Here is an 18,364-nt window from a genome sequence, read left to right on the forward strand (position 1 = left end):
ATAGCTTATATAATGCCAAATAATAATGATATTTCTGTAGATTTTATGGTCTATATTTATGAATCGAAAAGAAAATAAAAGTTGAGATTTGTTAATTTAGAGATTATTTTCAAGATGTCTGCGCCCATGATCAAAATTTCGTAATCCTTGGACATAACTAACACACCATATATATAGCGACCTGTGCTGCAGATATTTGCTCTCAAAATGAAGAAGAACTCAAATGAAAAGTAACCAATTATTTATTTCAGTCAGTGGTACATGTCATATCGCCGTATCGGCACATATTTACGGACATTTTGCCATTAAGTGGTCAATTCGTCTCGAAATGATTTTTTTTCACCTTTTCTGGTATTTGATAATTAAAGAAAAAACAGGAATTGCATTTTATATTGTTCTGTAAATCGTTAAAAACTATCATATGTTAATGAGCTGTGAACTTAAAATATTTAAGATAACAATCTGACATACAAAAAACGTTGCGTCATAGACCCCGTTCACACTATAGGACATTTTTGTCGATTTAAACTAGACCGGTTCACTTTAGATAGATTTAAGGGCCAATGTGAAGGCTTTGAATCGATCTTCAATCGGTCTAAACTAAAACACCAAAAGAGGTAGTTTAGTTCGAATCGATTTAAAGTAAACCGATCTTACTTTAAATGTGAACGCAGAGATCGGTTTAAACTACCACGATTGAATCGAAAATAACGTATGTGCATGTACAGCGTCAATACTATCTCAAAGGTTCGTTGTTTAACCCATATTTCTCTGTTTACAGACATTTAAAACAAACTGAAAACATTTTGTCTTCGCCATCGCATAGATTTGCGAAATCTTTGTCTTCTTTTCTTATGATGATTTTTTTTCTTTTCAGGAACCGTAATATTTCGTCGTGTTGTAACTTCGTTACTACAGATATTTTTTTCAAAATTAAAAAAAACGTCAATAACACCTGTACCTAAAGGAGAAACAATAACTTTATCCATTTTTTTTCTCAAGTGTGTGTGTCATAGTATTAATAGATGAATTTAATAAATCAGTTCTATTTATACACAATGTTTACAGTTTTACGGGTAAAAAGGTTAGATCAATTGAGTTTTTAATTGTAGTGTGAATGCAGTGGATCGGTTTAGAATGATAGAGATCGTTATGATTAAAGATAATGTGAACGCTAACTGGTTTTATTTAGATCGATTCTAATTAGATCGATTAAAAAAAATGCTAGTGTGAACGGGGTCTTACATGACATATTTTTTTATACCATCCATATTTCAAAGGTCCTTATGTTATTTTTTGGCTATTTATGGTCCGCAAATAGTCAAAAAATAACATAAGGACCTAAGAGCTACAGTTCCGCAGCTAAGGTTTGGATTGCACTCTCGTACATTTTTACATGTTTTCCGGTTACTTTATACACCTTATCGCTATTTGTCCGCCATTACTGGATATCACACAGGTTCCCATAAAATTTTGACGTCATAATACAAAATATCTGACGCCACAATGGAAAATGATTGTTGTGTGCGTCAAAAGTTCAAGCAGCCGGGTCAGCCGGGATTAGTGATAAGGTGTACATGTATTTGGAACAACAAAAACACTAGAACATGACAAATGTCAAACATATTCAAAGTCGCTTTTAAAGACGTATGAACAAACTTAATCAAAGTTCAACATTCTTATTTAATGTAAAAAAAACCATGCATTGATAGAAATGATGCACCGTTAGAAATGTTGTCTGAAGGGTGTTATTAAGTACAGCTATGTCCTCTGCCTGTCAGATACTGGTTCTTCAAGTCACATGACTGTCTTGTGATTTTTGGTCATACTTATTACAAACCAGCAAATCTATTTATTCAATATACATTGTACATGTACTATTGACAATTCTTTTTAGACAACTGTAAGCTTAAAAGACATAAAGGGGATAACAGAGTCAACTCTTTTTTTATTTAATCCCAAAGTTTGAAAACTGCATTTTAAATTAGAAAAAATAATGTCTTTTGTAGAAACATGAATTAAACCCATTAGCGAAAATTGTTATTAATATCAAAATATATCACATGAGGATATAATCAATATTGAATTGCTATTTACACTTATAAACCATTTTTTTACCTCCAGACTCTAGCGAGGCAAATAATTTGGTAAAATTATAGTTCTCAGATTAATTACCTTGTATTTCCTCTTTTCCTTGTTATTTCAATTTTTTATAAGATTTAATCATTCTTTGAAGTTTATACTGTTGTATTCCCTTGTCAAATTCTGAAAAATGGAAATTTAGCACAAATATTGATATCACTGTTTTCACCCATGATATCAAAATGGAAAATCCATGACCAGATTATGCAAAATATCATCTGTTGAAGATAGTAGTTACACACACTTCTGTAGGCACATAAAATGACATGGGCAAAGCAATGGCCCACAACTAGGCATAGTGTTATTCGTCTGGAAAGATAGCCACCCCGATATTTATAAGAAGATGTCGTATGATTGGCAATGAGACAATTCTCCACAAGAGACCAAATGACACAGATATTAAAACAACTATAGGTCACCGTACAGCCTTTAACAATGAAGAAAACCCATGCCGTATGGCATAAAATTAAAACACAATTAGATATTTTAAATGATTTTAACTGAATTCTGTTATTCATTAAGTACAAAACATACAACTATTTGAGGTTTTTAAGTGTATACGTACATTTTAATTCAACTGCCATCTAATTGACATACATTCTACAATCTCCAATTACAATCTATTACCCCTTTTATTCCTAAGTGTAGAATTATTTATACTGTAAATACCTAAATTATTATATTACATCTCAAAACTTGTTGGGGTTTTCCTAGGACTTCATCAATGGATCAAAGGAAACAATGTCCATTATTTTTTATTCTTATGCTCAACATAATGTTATGATTGATATGTTATGTCAGATATGGTCAAACATACAAATGTATAATATCTGGATATTTGCTTAATTTCCATATATATATGCATGATATATTTTTTTAGGAAATAACAGCCTGGTCAATAAACTGTCCTATTTTCATTAATGTAATTATCTGTTAAATGTTTATAATGATGTAATAATTTTTACTTCTCTTTTAAGATATCAGAAAGGAAGAGAGAAGAAGACAGGAAAGGAGGAAGAAAATAAACAATTGGAAAAGAAAAAGTTATTAGAAGCTAAGATCAGAAAACAAGTTGCATCTGAAGAAAAAGCCTTTCGTATTGTTGAAAGACTGATAGAAAACCCAATAACTGAAGAATTTCTTAAAGATTCAGTACGTTTTGATTATTGAATTTTTGGAATCATTTTTTTTTATATGACTGCAAAAATTGAAAATTTTTTGGTCGTATATTGGTATCACATTGGCGTCGTCGTCTTCCGAATACTTTTAGTTTTCGTACTCTAACTTTAGTAAAAATGAATAGAAATCTATGAAATATCAACACAAGGTTTATGACCACAAAAGGAAGGTTGGGATTGATTTTGGGAGTTTTGGTCCCAACATTTTAGGAATTAGGGTCCAAAAAGGGCCCAAATTAGCATTTTCTTGGTTTTTCGCACTATAACTTAAGTTTAAGTGAATCGAAATCTATGAAATTTTAACACAAGGTTTATGACCACAAAAGGAAGGTTGGGATTGATTTTGGGAGTTTTGGTCCCAACATTTTAGGAATTAGGGGCCATAAAAGGGCCCAAATAAGCATTATTCTTGGTTTTCGCACAATAACTTAAGTATAAGTATACAGAAATCAATGAAATTTTAACACAAGGTTTATGACCACAAAAGGAAGGTTGGGATTGATTTTGGGAGTTGAGGTCTGATCGGTTTAGAAATTAGGGGCCACAAAGGGACCCAAGTAAGCATTATTCTTGGTTTTTGCACCATAACTTTAAGTATAAGTAAATAGAAATCTATGAAATTTAAACACAAGGTTTATGACCACTAAAGGAAGATTGGGTTTGATTTTGGGAGATTTGGTGCCAACAGTTTAGGAATAAGGGACCCAAAGGGTCCAAAATTGAACTTTGTTTGATTTCATCTAAAATTGAATAATTGGGGTTCTTTGATATGCCGAATCTAACTGTGTATGTAGATTCTTAATTTTTGGTCCCGTTTTCAAATTGGTCTACATTAAGGTCCAAAGGGTCCAAAATTAAACTTAGTTTGATTTTAACAAAAATTGAATCCTTGGGGTTCTTTGATATGCTGAATTTAAAAATGTACTTAGAATTTTGATTATTGGCCCAGTTTTCAAGTTGGTCCAAATCGGGGTCCAAAATTAAACTTTGTTTGATTTCATCAAAAATTGAATAATTGGGGTTCTTTGATATGCCAAATCTAACTGTGTATATAGATTCTTAATTTTTAGTCCCGTTTTCAAATTGGTCTACATTAAAGTCCAAAGGTTCCAAAATTAAACTAAGTTTGATTTTAACAAAAATTGAATTCTTGGGCTTTTTTGATATGCTGAATCTAAACATATACTTAGATTTTTGATTATGGGCCCAGTTTTCAAGTTGGTTCAAATCAGGATCCAAAATTATTATATTAAGTATTGTGCAATAGCAATAAATTTTCAATTGCACAGTATTCAGCACTAGCAAGAAATCTTCAATTGCACAGTATTGTGCAATAGCAAGAAATTTTCAATTGCACAGTATTGCGCAATAGCAAGAAATCTTCAATTGCACAGTATTGTGCAATAGCAAATATTTTCAATTGCACAGTATTGCGGAGTAGCAAGAAATATCTACCGTAATTGCACAATAATGGCAATAGCAAGAAATTTTCAATTGATTTGAGTTATTTTTCTTTGTCCAGAATAGTAGTTGAATCAACTTAAATCATTGTTTTATACAATATACAATGTATATTCACTTTTACTACCAACTGATAAATTAAAACAATCTTTACCATTCAGTGATAACAAGCACCTTTTGTTACATTCTAATATTTTATGATGTATTTAAATGAGTAGTTATTGTTGCAAACTTCATTAGAAATTTGAATTGAGATCAGTTTTGGAAAAAAGGAAAGGGGGATGTGAAAAAAAAAATATTTTAAGTTCATTAGACCACATTCATTCTGTGTCCGAAACCTATGCTGTGTCAACTATTTAATTTTCGATTGTGTACATGTGAAAAGCACAAGTGTCCCACACTATTTGACATAATGATTTGTAGCATAAAAAGAACTTTGATTAGAATTGCTTTTTATGCCCCATTTATTATGCCCCATTTATGGGCATTATGTTTTCTGGTCTGTGCATCCCTTTGTTATTCAATCCGTCCGTTCGTTCATCCCGCTTCAGGTTAAAGTTTTTGGTCACAGTAGTTTTTGATGAAGTTGAAGTCCAATCAACTTGAAACTTAGTACACATGTTCCCTGTGATATGATCTTTCTTACTTGAATGCCAAATTAGAAAGTTTCCCCCATTTTCACAGTCTACTGAACATAGAAAATGATAATGCGGATGGGGCATCCGTGTACTGGGGACACATTTTTGTTTCACATGTTGTATGTCTCTGTTTGCTGAGCTCTATAAATTTAACTATTTTATATGTATGCACCTTCAGATTGTTGTGGTTTGTGACTCTGCATGCACATTAAATGAAGAAGGTAGTGGGTTCATGGAAATTTTTTGTTCCTTCATAACTTTACCTTCTACTGTCTCCATCTTAATATTTAAAAAAACAGAGGATACCAAGGGGACATTAAATGGAAGAAAACTGACAATGCCATAGCATGAAACACACACACAAAAAACTCCATAAAAAACATAATAAGCTAAGGATTGAGAATGGAGAGTGCTCATTTTTTTCAATTTAATAAACCTTAGAAGTTTGGCCTTCATTTCACATACTTAATTAATATAAATCTCATACTGTGGATTCTTTATTAATTGTTGGGATACCAATTTTCATGGGTTTCATGGGTAAAGGTGAACAACAAATTCAAATGTTTAAAGAATAACATATTTTCAATAGACTTTGTATCCAGAGATAAGCAAAACCACGAAAAATCAAATATCCACGAATATTCAAGTTGTCAACAATCCACGAAAATTGATACCCACAAAAATAAACGAATCCACAGTAAACAGAAACAACATTTGTTATTTCAGTGCCAGTTTATTGCACCTCACCATTATGAAGATATTGTTGAAGAAAGGTCCATAACAAAGACATGTGGCTATCCTGTATGTTGTAAACCACTTAATGCTGTAAGTTCTTTTCAGTAACTTATATACTGTATACTGTAAAGACAGAATCATTTGTGAGGAGTTTGATTTTGCTTATTTATCAATTGTTATAAGTTAATCATGGAAATATTCCCTAGCACCAGAAGTTAAAAAAATGATAAAACTCAGCGAAAATAAACCATTTTTCAGATTTTGGTCAGTGTAAAAATTGACTTGGTCATCGATCAGATATAACTGTTTTCTTCATAGAACCTTTATTGTTAGAATCAAGAGTCTGAGTGTGTGTATTCTTATCAGGTCAACATGCATATGCAACTTTTTTAGCTTTAACTCCTTCAACTTTTATTGATCTAGATGGTCATCATATAATGCATGAAGAATCTTTCATTTCGTATGATTGATAGCAATGGCTGCTATATCTGTATCTTTTCATGTGCTTTTGTTCGATTTAAAATTGTTTTAATTTTGTACAAACTACAAAAATTAATACTTTGACAATATTATTTTTTTTACACTGTATACTATTGTTGAATGTTGAATGTTGAATTTGATGCATGTACATTTAGCATGTTTTGGTACCTTATTACTAAAGTGTGATTTACATATTTTATATTAACAGATATCCAAGCAGAAATACCACATCTCCACAAAAGATAACAAAGTTTATGATATAACTGAGAGGAAGGTATGACGTAGCTTTTATTAGTGAAACTTTGATCTTAAGAATAAAGCAATGAAAAATAATCGAAACAAACCATGCACATTTATTTTAAATTGAATTTATAATATTAAGCAATGAACAAAAACTTTTGTCTATATGTGGCTTCCCTTAAGTCTCAAGGTGGCTTTTATAAATGCATCAGGTCATTAGGTAACTTTTAAGCACATTTCAGTATAGTTTGAAAGTTTTTTACGGTTACAAGTTACTAATTGTTTTAAATTAGACCTCAGATTTCAAGGTTGGATTTGACCATAATGGGGCCACCTACATGCTTTAATAGCAAAATTTAATGAAAACATAAGAAAATGTATTAGATGATTGTGCAAAAAATTCTGTTAAACGACATCTTCAAAAAGTTGTGTTGCAATTTGATAACCACCATCAGTTTTGTGATCAAGAGCTATTTGCCTCTTAAAATTTGTGTGTCATCTCTTTTTATAAGGTTGTTGTTCAGATTTTATGACGAAAACATTCTTAAGTTATTTTGACTTCATACATGTAATAATGTTTGTTTTATTTGAACAGAGTTATTTTGACTTCATACATGTAATAATGTTTGTTTTATTTGAACAGAGTTATTTTGACTTCATACATGTAATAATGTTTGTTTTATTTGAACAGAGTTATTTTGACTTCATACATGTAATAATGTTTGTTTTATTTGAACAGAGTTATTTTGACTTCATACATGTAAAAATGTTTGTTTTATTTGAACAGAGTTATTTTGACTTCATACATGTATTAATGTTTGTTTTATTTGAACAGAGTTATTTTGACTTCATACATGTAATAACGTTTGTTTTATTTGAACAGAGTTATTTTAACTTCATACATGTAATAATGTTTGTTTTATTTGAACAGAGTTATTTTGACTTCATACATGTAATAATGTTTGTTTTATTTGAACAGAGTTATTTTGACTTCATACATGTAATAATGTTTGTTTTATTTGAACAGAGTTATTTTAACTTCATACATGTATAATGTTTGTTTTATTTGAACAGAGTTATTTTGACTTCATACATGTAATAATGTTTGTTTTATTTGAACAGAGTTTCTGCAGTAACCATTGTTACAAAGCCTCTAGACACCTACAAACTCAGTTATCTACAACTCCATTATGGTCAAGAGAAGAGGAGAGAGTTTGTGTTAGTCTGCTTACTACAAACAGGTATCAGATTTACCTTAAAATCTTCACTAATTTTATGTCTGACATTTTACTATTTCAAAAATATATTTACAACAACTATCCACCAAATGTATCATTCTAAAAAACAATATTTGTTGCAGAAAATAATATGTTGATAAACATAAAAAGCCATGATCATGTATTAGGTCTTTAAAGTAATGAAAGAATTTCACTGATTCCAGTGATGAACAAACAGGCATTTTAGAAATTTGAATAGATTTGAGAAATTTGGCATTGCCTGAGATTCAATGAGAAAATATGTTCAAGTAATGTCATACAATTTTTGACATGTATGAGGTGATCATCAATGTAGAACTATTGCGCAATAATACTTTTTTTACAGATAAAAATTATTGTTCAGCTTACATTAAATGGTTGGAACATTGCACTATCACAATAATAGCTCACCTGAATCAATGATATTATGATTTGTTTCAGTGGATTACCAGGTGTAGAAGTTGTTGGACCAATAGAAACTGTATGGAAAGAAGTTCATCAGTTAAATAAACTTGACCAATCAGAATCAAAGGTCAAAAAGTCTGATGACAACAACAAAGAAATTAATGATATAACTAGAAAAACAGCTGACATTAAACTTAAGGATGAAACTTTGTTGGAACAAGGTTGTGTAGAAGATCCAGATGATGAAAAAGATGAACATGTTTGTACAGATATAGATCAGACTAAAACAAATAATCAATTTGAGGGGACATTTACAGAAAATGATGCAAGTGATTGTAAAACTTCAGTCGCCCAGACAGAAAATGCAGGTTGTCCTCCTGTAGAGTCAATACCTGAGACAAAGAGTACAAAGGGAGATAATCCCTCACAAACTGAAGATAAAATGCAACAGTTGATGAAATTATTAGACAGAAGAAAACAGTTGCTTGGTCAGTTGACTGAAATAGAAACTGTTTCTGAACCTTCAATGGTACAAAATACAAAACCAAAAACACAAGAAAATTTAGAGACCAAAAGTTCTAATCAGCAACACATTCCCATTGATAAAGATGTTTCAAAAGTTCATAGAAAAGATATCAATTTTCCCAAAAATGTCCATGTAGAACATGAACAGAAAAACGCTGGTATATCAGAGAGAGACATAAGTGATGGATCATCAGTTTTCAAAAATATTGTTGAAAGTGAATGTAGTAAAACCTTTGATGTTAGCAAAGAAAAAGACACTAAGCCAAAACCAGAAAATACCAAAATGTCTAGTCATTCTGTTATTCAGTTGATATGTCAGTCTGTTAAAACATGGATTACAACTGAAACCTTAGAATGTTTACAAAAACCAGCAGAACAGGATCAGACTAGTAAGAGTTGGTCAAAAACACATTTTGACGCATTATATCAAGCTTTATGTAAAAGAGTAGATGCGGGAGAATTTGAAATAGAGGATATTGGTACTGAATCCAATATGGATGATGATAAAGATCAAAGGCTACCAATACCTGAATTTGAAAAATTGAGAGTAGAAACAAAAGATTATGCAAATAAAGTCCAGCGATACTTTGCTGGTGAATTGTTTACTGAACCTACAGAAAAGGTACTATCAGTTAATTCATACTTCAGTTTACTGAACCTACAGAAAAGGTACTATCAGTTAATTCATACTTCAGTTTGTCCCCTACAGAAAAGGTACTATCAGTTAATTCATACTTCAGTTTGTCCCCTACAGAAAAGGTACTATCAGTTAATTCATACTTCGGTTTGTCCCCTACAGAAAAGGTACTATCAGTTAATTCATACTTCGGTTTGTCCCCTACAGAAAAGGTACTATCAGTTAATTCATACTTCGGTTTACTGAACCTACAGAAAAGGTACTATCAGTTAATTCATACTTCAGTTTACTGAACCTACAGAAAAGGTACTATCAGTTAATTCATACTTAGGTTTACTGAACCTACAGAAAAGGTACTATCAGTTAATTCATACTTTGGTTTACTGAACCTACAGAAAAGGTACTATCAGTTAATTCATACTTCAGTTTACTGAACCTACAGAAAAGGTACTATCAGTTAATTCATACTTCAGTTTGTTAAGATAAGATATTTTATTGGTTTAAAATAAAAAATTACAGGATTGATACCAAGACAATGGTTAATGAAATGTACAACAGCAATACAAATGTGTACAGTCATTCATTTATTTATTTATTTTGACCACTCATGGTTATTCAAAATAAAATGTTAACTTTCATTTTTAAACCTCTAGTAAGTTCTCCAAGAGAAAAGACCATAATGTTTTTATTTGTTTCCCTAATTCTATGCATTTTCCACAGAATACACTAGTATGCAGAAACCTGATGAAAATTATAGTTAAGCTTTTAGATTTGATTTCTACCAAACACTTTGATAAGTTTTCAAGTAGAAAGACATATAACAAAAACACAGACTGGACATGGCAGGGTAGTAATACATCCACACAACAAAAAAAGAACACTACCTTCTTCATTTAATGTTTATTCACATTATAGGATTACCAAGAAAATACACCTGTATACCTGCCTACAGTGGACACTTATGATCAGATGCAAATAAGAAGAAAAATAGTAATGGAGAGACTACAAAACGTGTAAGTTTTAAATTATCTTCTGTTATTTTTTTTGACAGATTTGGCACTGAGTAAAATTTGTTTTCTTGCCATATTAGTTGCTTTTCTTGAATTCACTATATGATATTATTTGTCACAATCTGATGGTTTGTGTCAATGTGCGTTTAACAAAAAAATGACTTCCATTTTCATTTATTTATTTCATCCAAATTTGTTATACAAATATTTCCACACTTGACATGAGACTGGTTAACACTCAAATTTATTTCAGTTTATTAACTTGAAATAAAAAAAATTCAATAAAAAAGTATGAACTATTTCTCATTATCTCTAAGTAATCATAATTATATTCCCTCTTCCTGAGTTTGATTTAAAACATATACAATGTATGTCAATTAGATAGCAACACATCATTAAGATATACACGTAATTCATATAATACATAAAATGTTAAAAATAAAACCACATAAAACTTGCTGTAAACCAAAACAAAATATATGTAATGAACATATGTTTTTTTTCCCCTTAGGATACAAGATGTGTTATCTCCCTTGAAGCTCACACTACAAGACGTTTATACTGAATACAAAGACATGATTGGCACATTCAGGTTAGTAGCTGCATTTTTATTGACATTTTTATCTTACCCTCCACTGTAAAGGACATAATATTTGTCTGTCTGTGTTTCCATATGCATCTGACTGTAAGTATATCTGTTATTCCTTCATCCCATGACAAGTTAGTTTTTGATTTAGGATAATAGGTACTTAAATGGCAGATCTCACTGAGTTTCAAAATTTACCAAGTTAATTTTATACTTTCTGAAAGCAATTTGAATATTCTTTAGATAGAAGAATCAATGTATAAGATGCATGCAAACATTGTAAAAAATATTTGATTTTTTTTACTTCTAATATCTGTTTCTCAAAAACCTGCCTCTAAAATTATTGTTTTATTGATATAAAATCTATAGGGAATCTATAAATTTATTTTGCTGTGTAATTTATTCAGGTGTATTCTGTAATATCTCTTAAAAAAACATTGAAAAATAATCATTTGATGCCCAATTTAGGCAGGTTGTCATGTCTCATGCCTATTTGGGGACTTTTTGTCATCATGTGAGTCAACTGTAATATACTCAAGTAATGAATTTGGTGATTCTTTTTCAAAAAGAGGCAAAAGATACTAAATGGATATTCAAATTCACAAGTTGAAAACAAACTGACAACACCATGGCCAAAAAAAGAAACTACCAAAAAACAAACAACAGTACATAGAAAATTAACAAATGTGCAACACAAACAACACCAAAAACCAGTATTTCATCATATTTAAAGGAAAGGAGTAGTGTAAGGGCACTTTTAGCACAATTATTCATGATAATGTGAACTTTTTCTGTCCAATTTTATAATTTATTTCATCTGTATGACATATAAAGAATAAAATTATCTTTATCTGTTCTTATTAGGTAAACATTTGACTTTGTCATACTTGAATCAAGTACACTTATAGATCAAATCCTGTCTGACAGGATAAATTCTTCCAAATAATTTTAAATATCAAATCCACATTATGTTTGAGGTTTAAAATTACCCCACTTCGCATAAATATGAGCTCTAATTTGCATACAATGACTGGCTGACAAAGGTTATCCTCTTAGAAAAAAAATGGTTGTGTGTTTTGAACTTCTAAAGCAACTTTTGTTGCAGACTATACAAGAACATTTAAACATTAATGACTTTATAAATATGATACATGTATAGAAAATAATTCTACTAATTCCAAACAAAGATTAGTATTTTAATTATTATTTTGCATTAAATTGGGTATATAAATCTGTAGAGACACTTGTCATCTGTTTATATTTCAGTCTTGACAGCAAAAATATCCTGCACAAGCCAGCAGAATGGACAATTATCAATCTTATTTTACTGAGAATGTAAGTACTGCTTAAGACACTACTTGCATTGTAATGTTACCTTATTGTTTACCGGTAATTTAGAGTTATCTAATGAAAGTTCTGGAAATTTTCGTCCTATTAAAGCATTTAAATTTATTTTTATCAGTGAATGAATAGCTACCGTAGGTTAAATGCACAAAATATAGGTCAGTATCAAATTGTTACCAAGGTGTATATTTTTGTCTGTACACATGGCTTAAATTAAAAATGACAAAAAGACAAACAACAGTCTACCAAACAGAGAAAACTAAAGACTGAGCAACATAACCCAACCAAAAACTTATAAGTCTATATATTTTAAGATTGATTTACACCTTCAGAATGTAAAATATGATTGAAGCTGATTTATAAGCAGGTGCATATAAACGTATGGACTTCCACCTCCAGTGTAATAGTTTCTGTATAAAAAGTTTCTGTTATCTATATAAAATGTAATATATTAAACCTAACCTAAAATGTAGTTTAACACCTTATAAACAAATGTTTCTGTAGAAAATCAGCATTCTAGCTCATACCATCCATACAATATATGCAACAGTATGGCCTTCAACAAAGAAAAACAAACTTTATAGTAGGTTAAAAAAGGCCTCTACATGAAAAATGTGAACAATTTAAATGAAAAAAACAACTAATGACCTAATTCATAAAGAATCTATTTACAAAAAATAAAAAGATGACAGACATGAAGTGATGGTAACTGCTGTCCTACAGGCTTTTGGCCAGGTGCAGGCACTTTCTTTGTATTTTAGTCAACAAGAGTGACATTGTTTCTTCCATTGGTAAATATTGTCAGTAGAATCGTTTAATTCTTTTAAGTTGTATGACTACTGTTAACAACTGATTACATTATCTTCTCTTACCAGGATCTGATTTGGTAGGATATTATAAACAAATACATTGTGAGATACTGATTAAACACAAAGGTCGACATGAGACTGCTGTTGATGTTTCAACAAATTATTTAGTATATATGTTCCAGCACAATATATATATGTATATATTTTCTTTGTAGGCTGTCTAGGAAGAATATTAAGATAAAGAAAGCATTCCTTCAACCAACATCTGTGACATACTTCAAGATTTTACTTGGCAGACTAGGAACTAACTTACAGCAGATTGATATGTACATTGATGACTTATTATCTATCACTAATTAAAATATGGGACCATATACTGGAGTATTTTTTGGCCAAATTAAGGTTATTTTATGGATGGACTTTGACTATAGAGTTTTTAGATTTATATGTTGATATCCTAAGCAAATGGCTGTCTCAGTTGTCTTGTGATAGCCTTTTAGTCTCTATGGTGAAAGGTTGTCAGTACAATCCCTGGAAAGGTCAAACCAAAGATTTTAAAATTTGCTGACTATCCAATATTCTAACAACATTTATGAGTAAGAGAAAAGACTGGTATGCCTGAAATTAGAATAATGTGTCTAGAAAGGATGACCTATATTCTTGTTTGCTTTCACATACAAATCTGGCTCAGTGTGTTCGTCGTCTCGTACAAACCTGAATATACGTTTAATTTTCCACTGGACATTAAACATTCCTCTATCAACACTATGGTTTATGTGCTTTCTACAGTTTAAGAAGAATTGTCTATACCTCAAGAGTGAATTGGGTTACAGGCTAGCAAGTGAATGAATCTTTTACTGATAAATTGAGCTCTTTTGTTTCTTAAGCAACACATTCATTGTAGATGTAGAAAAACAGACTTACAGCTAAAGGAAACTTGCATTTTAATTTCTGAAGAGAACAAAATAAAAAATGACCTATCACAATCAAAAGAGTGCGCATACTGAAATGTCTTGTCTGCTTGGAAAATTGATTTCATGTTGAAAGTCTAAAATAGAAAGGGCCTATTATAAGTATCACAAAAACTTCACATGCTGAAAGATCCATGACGATGGGGTCAAGCCATCAAGGTCAAATAAATCCTGTCAGAGAGATATGTACACCTCACAATATTCAATACACCAAATCTAACTGACCTATTGCTTTACAGACCAAAACACATGACTTAACATTGACCAATTAAGCATGAAAATTAGGTCAAGGTCGGATGTAACCAGCAAGACTGATAAAAAATTGAGAATGGAAATAGGGAATGTGTCAATGAGACAACAACAAAACCAAAGACCAAAAAATATCTAGAGGCCACCAAGGGGTCTTCGACACAAAAAAGAAAATCCCACAACCTGAAGGTGTGCTTCAGCTGGCACCTAAATTAATGTGATCTAGTTCAGTGATAATGGACATCACATCAAACTCCAAAGCATATAAATTAACTAAAATTAACAATCATACAAGACTTGCAAAGTTCAGAGGCTCCTGACCTGGAACAGGCTCAAAAATGTGGCAGGGTTAAACATGTTTTGTGAAATCTCAACCCTCCCCCTATACCTCGAACCAATATAGAAAAACAAAAACACTGCAATCCGCACAGTAAAATTCAGTTTAAATGAAGTCGTGACTGTCAGAATAAGTAACAAAAAAAACTAAGCAAAATGACAATATTACATGAATTAAGAAAGGACTACTAGCAGTTAATGACATGCTAGCTCCAAACCCCAATATAACTGATTGAAAGATTATGTCTTCATCATATATGAAAATCAAGCACAATCACTCCCATTAGGCCACGGTTTTTTAATTTGTTGGTTTACGGATTTTTCGCATAAAAAAGTCGGGTCGGTCGGTCGGAAAAAAAAAAGAAAAAAAATATCTTTCAAAACAGAAAAAATATGCAAAATAAATATATATTTCACCTTACTAACAAAATGTTTATCTTATATGCTGTTTTGTCATCATTTCTTAACATTAAGTTCGATGAAATATTATTGATCAGTGATCATGAACATCGCATGACATCGTTTCATAATTTCCTGTAAAAAAGGGAGGTTGCACGGACAAACACGAAATTAAATCGTCATTTCACAAACAAGAAAAACAGATTCGCGTAGCTCTCAGAAAACTTGGTGAATAATGATCTTCAAGCACAAAAACTGATAAAGAAAAAAAATATAAAAACGTCGTACAAAAATAAGTTTCAACACACGTGTCGAAAAACGTAATAGACTCGTCCACTGGAAAAACGACAATATCGGGTTAATCAGTTGTCATGCAATCCGGTTTTTATCCCAATGATCGATATTTTTTGTTATCTATGTGTGAAAGGGGTCTCTTCCGGTATAATGAAATAAACGAAAGACTTTCTAAGGTTCGGATGGTTTTATTACCAGAGAATAAAAACTCTGAAATAACAAGATTATAAACATTAATGATAGTTCATGTAACATATAGAATATATTATACACATATTATATCACAGACAATTTTAATACAGTTCAAACGATTCCTAATATAATAGTGTTACTATAAACAGTAGATACACATTTACTATGGAATGTTCATTCATTCAATCGTGTAGTGAAATGTACATCACATGTCACATGTACTTTAACAAACCGGTTTCTCTGACCGACATTTAATTATAACGGTAACCAGTTTTATTGCGTTTACAATCAAATATATTAAATGTATCTTAAAATTACTTCTCGCAAGTACATGAAAGTTTACAATTAAACTTAATAAATATTACAACATTCAAAAAGTATTTACTATGTCTGAATACCAACATATAAATTCTACCACTGATTTGCTAAAAACGCGCAAATCGCCAATGGAAATAATCCATGAAGAACTATCATTTCTATAGTATAAAATAATACAAAAACTACAAATTATGCGCTTACCACTTGTGGAGTGAGTTCTCTAGTAAATAAGGAACTTGGCACAAAGTAAATAGTCTACATCAGAGTCCTGAAAACCAAAATACAATAATAAGAACGGACTCTTCGTAATTATATAAAATACTAATCGCATGACAATTGTATTCAATTCGTCCATATAAAAATAGCATTACGCTAACATGTAATTCGAACATTCTTTTCACAATATAATGTAACTTATCATACATGCCGCCATTTTTCTACATGCAGTATTCATAAAATACTGTTATTACGATATCTCTAAACATTACATAATTACGCTATGATCAGCGGCAAATATTACATTACTTTATAAAAATATGACCTAGCTTCTTTACCAAAAATACGCTCATTCAAATCTTTCATTCCGATGTTATAAACATGCAATCTGAAGAGTATTTACTAGAAAATAGGAAAGTTAACCAAATCTATTAATTCGTGTCAAAATGTTAATAAAGAAGAAGTGCAACTTACTAGTCATGTCTGGAAAACTATGTAGATGAATATAGTCAATATACAATCTGTCAATATGGGTTTCTGCTATAATAGTCTAGGTAAATAATGGACGTCTTTCACTGACCAGTGTCCAGGTAAATTCTACCCAAGGTACACAAAGGAAAACTCAATTTAACCGCCAATAACCAAGAACCAATCAAAACAAGAGTTCAATTTCAACCCCCATGAATATGTATGAGTAACATTACTCAATACGTAAATTATATACTAAATCAAGTCATAAAGGATAAATATCCTTTAGTAAAAATACTTTGCAAGAGTGAAATAATTAAACTAAAGACTCAATAAGAATTTGATAAGTAGATTTTTAATATAAATCAATGATTTCAAAAGTGCAAATTACATAATTTATGAAGCATGAAAAATCACTCTGCTACATCCTCCCCTCTGTTGAAAAAATGACTTCCATGTCATTAGAACTGTCTTCCCCTCTCCAGAAAGCATGGCGTCCTCGACATGATGGAACACTAAAGGTCACTCTCCATAATCTTCATAATGGTTCTGGAAAGCTCTGTCTCTTGTCCTTTAAATCTACCATTCTCTGCTTGATGTAATAACCAATTTACTCTCATCAACCAGTCTGGCTGTGTTGTGGCCTGTTTGGACGTGGTGACGTAGTCCTTGAGATAAGCTGGTGGTTTGCGTTCTCTCTGGGGTCGAGTAACTGGTGAATCTGGTGAATGTCGTGGTGGTGTTGGCAATATACGACGTTGTCGTTGTCTCTGTGGTGGTGGTGTTGGTGTTGGTTGTTCTGTCTGAGCTTCTGTGGGTACATCTGCCGGTCCAAGTGACGTGTCGGTCAGCGCACTGCCATCTACCATATCTGAAGTGTCATCTTCATCCGCATGGCCCGTCGCTGTACCATTACCATCGTCAACTACAGGGGTTGGTTCTCCAGTATCAATCTCAACTGCAGGAAGAGCGTCCCCTCCAAAACCAGAGCCCTGTCCTCCCTCAACACTAGCATGGCCGTCACCAGTAGCATTGAGAGTCCCTGTTGTCTGGTCCACTTCCACACTTGTAGCATCATTGTCACTGTTGCTCTGTGGGCTCATCTCAGACACAATTACATAGTAATCCTGCTCCGACTCTTCATCTGATTCCGTCTCATCAATCTGCTCAATGCTTTCAGACTTTGTCGGTTCTTTCCTGGTAGGCTGTCTCACTTTACGCCTGGCTACAGGTGCAGGATCTTTTCTCTTTTCTTCATCACTCGGCAGAAATCCAATCGGGAGTAGAAGGTTTCGGTGTAGTGTTCTCTTCTTTCCCTCTCCCTTTTCTCTCTGAACCACGTACACTGGGATGTCGTTGTTTGGCTGTGAAACAACTAGGTACGGGTCTTCTTCCCACTTGTCTGCAATCTTGTGTTTACCGTCGAAGGCTACTCTTCTGACAAGTACTCTGTCGCCGGGTTGCAGAATGGCTCC

The 18,364-nt window shown here is 31.8% G+C and overlaps 1 protein-coding gene and 1 long non-coding RNA gene across 2 annotated transcripts; one reads left to right on the forward strand and one right to left on the reverse strand.

Moving 5' to 3' along the window:
* The first annotated feature begins 93 nt into the window (after positions 1 to 93).
* On the forward strand, positions 94 to 13,820 carry LOC139512975 (putative RNA polymerase II subunit B1 CTD phosphatase RPAP2). The gene is made up of 10 exons (XM_071301007.1): positions 94 to 230; positions 3,120 to 3,294; positions 6,146 to 6,244; positions 6,843 to 6,908; positions 7,997 to 8,115; positions 8,572 to 9,682; positions 10,613 to 10,710; positions 11,219 to 11,299; positions 12,560 to 12,628; positions 13,662 to 13,820. Exons 1-10 carry the CDS (start codon positions 208 to 210, stop codon positions 13,804 to 13,806), a joined length of 1,986 nt encoding a protein of 661 aa, XP_071157108.1. The 5' UTR covers positions 94 to 207; the 3' UTR covers positions 13,807 to 13,820.
* Positions 13,821 to 15,817: 1,997 nt separating this feature from the next.
* On the reverse strand, positions 15,818 to 16,997 carry LOC139512990 (uncharacterized). Its single transcript, XR_011662368.1, has 3 exons — positions 16,896 to 16,997; positions 16,407 to 16,473; positions 15,818 to 15,905 (listed from the first exon to the last, which is right to left on the reverse strand). It is a non-coding gene; the product is annotated as an uncharacterized lncRNA (long non-coding RNA).
* Positions 16,998 to 18,364: the final 1,367 nt, after the last annotated feature.

The sequence above is a fragment of the Mytilus edulis genome, chromosome 2 (assembly GCF_963676685.1).
Source record: "Mytilus edulis chromosome 2, xbMytEdul2.2, whole genome shotgun sequence".
Lineage (NCBI taxonomy): Eukaryota > Metazoa > Mollusca > Bivalvia > Mytilida > Mytilidae > Mytilus > Mytilus edulis.